Source organism: Morone saxatilis, unplaced genomic scaffold (assembly GCF_004916995.1).
Source record: "Morone saxatilis isolate NCDOM2014 unplaced genomic scaffold, NCSU_SB_2.0 Contig8, whole genome shotgun sequence".
Taxonomy (NCBI): Eukaryota; Metazoa; Chordata; class Actinopteri; family Moronidae; genus Morone; species Morone saxatilis.
The window spans coordinates 17,938,654-17,945,342 of record NW_023340257.1 but is presented as its reverse complement, the minus strand read 5'-3'; the positions used below and the strand labels follow the sequence as shown (position 1 = coordinate 17,945,342).

Sequence of the window (6,689 nt, the reverse complement as noted above, 5' to 3'; positions counted from 1 at the left end):
GCATGCTACTCCCACCAGGAGTAGCCAAGTCCTTTTCAATGCTGCGTAATGTCCCACCTTGTTCATCCAAGTTCTCAGTTCTCTCAGCACTCTTTAGGTTCAGTTCAGAGGGAGAAGGGAATGTGTCAAACACTCAGTGGTCAACAGAAGTTCAGTTTGGGCATGCAGGTTTTTCATCAAAGCTACCAGTGTTGCTTTTTTAGGGCATAGCCTTTTAATATCAGATGCTGGCATGAAAATGAGGGACTGGCTGTCCTCGAGAGTTTCGGGGGTACTCTATTTTTTGGGGTGGGAAGTACTGTACAAATGCACACGCATGAATGCGCCCTCATGGCACCCTACCTGTACGGTAATGAATTGTTATGTCAATGTGAATGTTTCTCTCTACAAGATAACAAATACATCGGTTGTCCATTTCACTTGGTGACTAAATGAGCAATCCTTTATTGATTGTCAAGGAGTGTGCTATAGAAAATGAGATAGTTTAGGTTCCAAACACTAAAGATGAAACAGCTGGTGAGTAGATATTGATGCAAAGCCAGTGCCATGTGGAATAACAATAATTTCATGTCAATAAATGGTGATGCAACTATCATCAGAAATTTTTTTTTCTTATAAATAAGTAAATAAGAAATAATCTGTCAAAAAAGCAATAATGATGGAAGGCTCAGTTCTTGATTCATAACTTTATTACTTTTCGTTTCATTCTGATCGTATATCATGAGAAAATACATAAAGTTACAAAGAATGAAAAACTATGAGCAGATCACTCTTGAAGGACTGTAAAATACAGGCAGTATCTTTCTTTCTTTTTCTTTATTATTGGATCTCCATTAGCTGCCACCAAGGTAGCAGCTACTCTTCCTGGGGACTGCACACAACAAGTATCATGGGTTCTGCTTTATGTCTTGGGGGTGTCTCGACCCATGATTGCTTTCTTTGTGTTCCTTTCTGGTCTAAGCAGGATTATGTAACATTTGGGTCCAAACAGTGCCACCAGGAGGCCAAAACTGGAGGCCAGGATGGCAAATACCTCCACTGCATCTGCATATTTGCCTGGAGAGTTTACATAAGCAGGGACAAAGGACACACCAACACACACAAGAAAATCAGCATGCTGAAAGTGATGAGCTTGGCCTCATTGAAGTTGTCTGGAAGATTCCTTGCCAGAAATGCTAACAGGAAGCTAAGGATAGCCAGTAAGCCAATATATCCCAGTAACACTGCAAAACCAATTGTGGACCCAACTACACACTCATAAACTATCTTGTCATTGTAGTATTTTGTGTTTTTATGAGGAGTTGGTGAGGCAGATACAAGCCAGGCGGTGCATACCGCTGCCTGAATAGAAGTAAGAACTACAACTGTCCCTCTCTGCTGCATAGCACCAAACCATTTCAGACTAGTTCCACCCCCTGGCTTGGATGCCTTGAACACAGCCAGAACCACCATAGTTTTTACCAGGATGCATGAGACGCAAAGCACAAAGCTGATCCCAAATGCTGCATGTCTCAGCTGGCATGTCCACAGACTGGGGAGGCCGATAAACAGCAGTGAACACAGGAAACATAACTTTAGTGAAACCAAGAGCAGGAAACTCAGTTCTGAATTGTTGGCGCGTACCATGGGTGTGCTGCGATAATGGATAAAGATCCCCAGGACAACAGCACAGATAAATGTGCCCAGTAATGAGGCAGCTGTCAAGCAGATACCCAGAGGCTCATGGTAGGAGAGGAACTCTGTTTTCTTAGGAACACAGTGGTCACGCTGCGTGTTGGACCAGAAGTCATCTGGACAACTGATGCACTCCATGGAGTCTGACAAAAACAGGAATGATATTTGATGAGTGTCTACATTATATCCTCAACCAGTGTCATTGTTGAAATCTCCCTCAGAAGAAAGAGACAAATTTGTTACAAAGGATAGGTATTTTCCTGCATTTTTTGCTAATTTGGAGTGGCCAGTTTCTCATGCACTGCATTGCTTGCTCCTATATTAGCGTGGGGAGGGTGTAGACACCCTTGTCACCTCTAATACACATGAAATCCTCCACTACTAAGGAATGAATAACATTACTTTAGAATTAACAAACCTGTTTCATTGCTGATCTTTCCCTCAGAACAAGGTATGCAGTCAAAGCAGCACACAGGTTGTCCCTTCTTTCTGGCCATGCGAGTACCAGGAGGGCAGCTCTCACTGCAAATTGAGCGGGGTGGCTATAGGGAAGAGTTATCGTTGTTCTACACCATTTCATGTTGTTATTTGAAAATTCAGGAAATCAATAAGAAGAAGTAACCTGTTTGGATTTAAAGTTCCAGAAGATTTTGTCTTCATCAAGTGTGAGTTCTTCACCCTTGGCTGACTCTTTAACCTCACCCACATTTTGAATCTTTGCTGTTCCATCAGGGAGCCACAGCCAGTTCATGACATCATATATTGGTAAGGCATCGCCATTTACGTCAAATGTCACTTGATCCCCAAAAGTTGTGGTGAAGTTTACTTCATCCAAATAGTACACCAGCTTCACATGGGTGAAAGGAATTAAACAATATATTAAGGATGTAACAGTGTCAATCCAAATATGTACCTGGTCCCATACAACTATTAATTATTTCTGTGCTCTATTATTAAAAAAGTATTCTCAGCTTTGCTGGAATTGTCATGTTTAAAATATAACCTAACAACAGACCCCAAAACTTTGTTTTGTTGCCTTCTCTAGTTGAAAGTTTCAAGAGTGTTTCAGCTCTTATTGGTGTGCAAAAGTCAAAACACTGAAGGTATGTGGAGGTGTTCAGTTACTCTCTGAATATAGAAAACTGAATATATATACAGAAATTTAAAATATAATCATATTTTTGAGTCACCTTTAATTATAAGCTGTTTTGTCCAATTTGTTGATAACCATTTATTTATTACATTGTAGAATAATTACTTTATTACTTGTATCTGTATAAATGTACATAAATAACTGCATGGGTTGTTTTCTATTTCATTTTATTCTGTTCTACCTTAAAATATTTGTATTATGTTGTATGTGTGTAGCATGAAGGGGATACAATTAACATTATATTGTGTTGTAAAATGACAAATAAACGAACCTTATTCTTCAATTATCACTGTCACAAAACATAATGGGGATCTGTTTTGAATAAATAGTTGTCATTGATGTCATAGTTAGATAATGTGTTTGATTTAAAAGATAATGATATTCCTACTGATAAACTGCATTCATTTTGTACCTCAGCCGTATTTGGAAACATAAACAGGTGGTGTAAATTGATATCGCACCTGCCATGGCTCCAGTCTTTGCAAAGTGGCACAGCTGTGCCCAGTGAAAGGCCCTCTCCCTGGCTTACAGTGCAGCATGTCATCGAGGGCATACGCTAGAGCATACACAGCCTTGTACACATTGTACTCTGGCCTTAGGTTTGAAACATCAAACAACTCACTCTCCACACTATGTAGATCCTCCTGTCCAGTGCATAGTGCGCCCCCAGCTTCCACCCAACCTGCTGGAGGTGGTGGAAATTTGCACTTAAATATGTCTTCCCAAAACTGATTTACCTGAAATATGACAAACATTCACTGTTAACTGAAATATTTAATATATGACAACATATTATTGCTGCAATCTCAGGTTAGATTGTAAGGTTAAACTCTCACTATACTATTTCCATAGTTGTTGTGGTAATGGCTAGGGTGTATACTGAAGAGGAAGTCCTCGAACCCTGCCATTTCTCCTCGACGGATGGCAATGCCCAGTGTGCCACCCAGATATGGCATGAAATCTGGTGTCTGGAGTACATCGACTGATGTCCAGGCTTCACTGGCCATCCACTGCAGGCCTGTCACATTCTGCCTTACCACCTGTGAATTACATTTTAAAACAACAAATATTTTTTCCAGACATCTAATGCAAAAATGTAGTCAGCTTTGTGGTATTCACCTACACCACAAAGCTGATATACAGAGTTCTTCACATTATTTTTCTTTACTTTTCCTCCAGCATGGGGGAAACATTTATTCATCAATTATTCATTGATTTTGTGAATTTGGATTCTTTTAAATCTAAGAATACAAATGTAGATAAATGTAATAAAAACAGGTAATAATTGAGAGGATACCATCTTTTGTTAAATTGAAAACACAGAAAACCTAGATTCATAAATTACACTGTATTTTGAACCCAACCTCCTCCATTAGTTGATAAATGTGGATTTCATGTGCAAACACCATGACCACACGAGCTGTTGACTTCTTCATCACATCCACAATCCTCCTTAGTTCAGCTGGGTCACTGCCCCAAGGCAAAACCTCTGAGTAAGCCAGACAACCTCCACCGAACTGACCCATGTCGGATTGGAAGGATCGAGCAACATGTAGCCCATAGTCATCATCACTGATCAGCAGGCCTACCCAGGTCCAGCCGAAGTGTTTTAGAATCTGAATCATAGCACGCACCTAAATAGATAGAGAATATTGTTTGAGTTAGTGTACGATTCACATTAGAATCAGAAGTAATTCAGTGTCATCATCTCAATCTGTATTTTTTCATGCACAAAGCACATATTTCACCCCATCCTAAAACACTGTATATTTTATTGGGGAGACTTATTTTCAAGTATGCTATACTGTCATATATTGCAGTTCTTATACTAATAGTTTCACCTGAAAAGCATCACTTGGGATTGTTCTGAAGAACGATGGAAACCTTTGCCGATCACTCAGGCAGGAACATGTGGCAAAATGACTCACCTGAAAAGAGACTATTTACAGTAATAGACCCCTTTGAATTGTTTGAACCATTTCAACAGTTTATCAATATTTAATATGGGGAAAAATTCATAAACAGCTTATTCAAAGCACAGAAGAAATGTGAGCTCACCATGGGCAATCTGAACAGACCTAGCACATTGGAGGTGGCAATAGAAAATGTTGAGTAGGAATCACCTACAATCCCCATGACTGGAGGGGCTCCTAAACAGTCCTCCTGAAGCACAAACTGCTCCTCTTGACCACTGGCCAGCACCAAGGCAGCACGAAATCCAATAACAAGTGCACCGCAGTTATCAAAAAGATTGTATCCCAGAGTCACATTAGGTAGCAGATTAGAGTTTCTGTTGATCTCATCAATAGCAAAGACCATCGCCATGGCATGCCTGAACCCTTGAGTATCAAAGCTAAAACAAAATGTTACTATTATTTAAAGACAGTGTAAGAACGCAATCAACAACCATATTATTCACAGTACCACATTAATGAAACATTCTGTAATAATGTGTCCTACTTTTAATGGCTGCATTTTAAACTTGTAGAAAAATCTCAATATCTGATTAAGACCCATATATCGTGAAATCTTGTTGTTTTCTGTGTGAAGCTTACCCTTGGCAGGTGGGTTGACGTGGCTCTGAAGTGAATGTCCACTCAGGGAAGACCGAGGTGTAATGAACCTCAATCAGCCCACCCAAAGTCACATCCCCAGCCTTGTGCAACCCATTGAGATGAAACTGTCTTCGTAATTTACAAGATGTGGAAGACATACAATAGAAAAAAGAGGAAGAGAACAAAAGAAAGGACAGGTAGACACCAAAGAAGTATATATCAAAAAATGTCCCCATGACTGCCCTCCTCCCGTCACCTCAGTTTCTAATCTTGATGCATGGTTACTTCATTTTATATGCATGACTGCGTCATCTTCTTCATGTCCTTTTCGTCATTGTTTAATTTTTCACACCACCTATCAGGGGACAGTCAGTAGTATGGGCCTTGATAGGTGCTGCACATATAGACTGTATTGAGATTACACAATTACATAATTAGACATAAATAGTTAATTTGTATACAACATGAACTAATATTTATTATGCCAAATTACATATATTTTTGAATTACTTTAATGTATGTTTTTTGAGTGAATAAAAACTCAATTATATTGAGAGAATAAAAAAAAAAAGAGCATTTCTGTAAAAACAAAAACAGGGATACACTGTTTGTAGTTTTGATAATAAATGATTGAGAAGTGTTTCATTGAGGAGACCAAAGTGTGTACATCAGTGTAGAGAGGTAAATCTAAAGCATTCTGATGTTCTGATGAAAAGTTATGACAGCTGCACACATCCAATTATAAGGAAAATAAAATATGCTCCAGTGAAACGTGGTGTTACAGCTCCAATGACCTGATGGCCTCCTTGTTGCAACATCTTTAAAATTGGTGCTATTCCTACAGTTTTTCAGAATGAGCAGTGATACAGAGAAATGTTTGTAACTAAAATATTCTTGTCACTGAGGCCTGGCAGTGCGTTTCTGTGTCTGTGCCCACTGAGCCTGTTCAGTATCTGGGCTGTTTCCTGTAGCTGCACTGTGTTGTCATCTTTCATTGGAACAAGACTCATCATTCCAGGAAGGAGAAGTGGTATGGGCTGATATTTGTGTCAAATTGACCGACCTGAATTTGAATTAGGGAGATAGTGAAGTTGAAGTTGCAGAACCTGAATTAATTTAGAGATTCTGGAATTTGCAATTCGGGAGCAACCTGAAGTGTTGAATTTAGAGATGCTGAGATTTGTAAAGGTACGATAAAGAAGGTTGAATTTTTAGGTGAGCTCAAATTGCGTTCGAAACCGTAATAACATTCAAATTTGCAAATTGGATCTATTCAGATTCAGTTTTGCAATACAGTTATTTCAAGT

General features: G+C 39.2%; 1 protein-coding gene across 1 annotated transcript; it reads right to left on the bottom strand.

Moving 5' to 3' along the window:
- Window positions 1–901: 901 nt before the first annotated feature.
- Window positions 902–5,540, bottom strand: LOC118341584 (extracellular calcium-sensing receptor-like). The gene is given in 10 exon segments (XM_035679881.1): window positions 902–1,102; window positions 1,105–1,817; window positions 2,093–2,216; window positions 2,297–2,521; window positions 3,289–3,564; window positions 3,664–3,867; window positions 4,192–4,461; window positions 4,669–4,755; window positions 4,886–5,180; window positions 5,383–5,540. Coding segments are annotated over 10 exon segments (2,553 nt in total).
- Window positions 5,541–6,689: the final 1,149 nt, after the last annotated feature.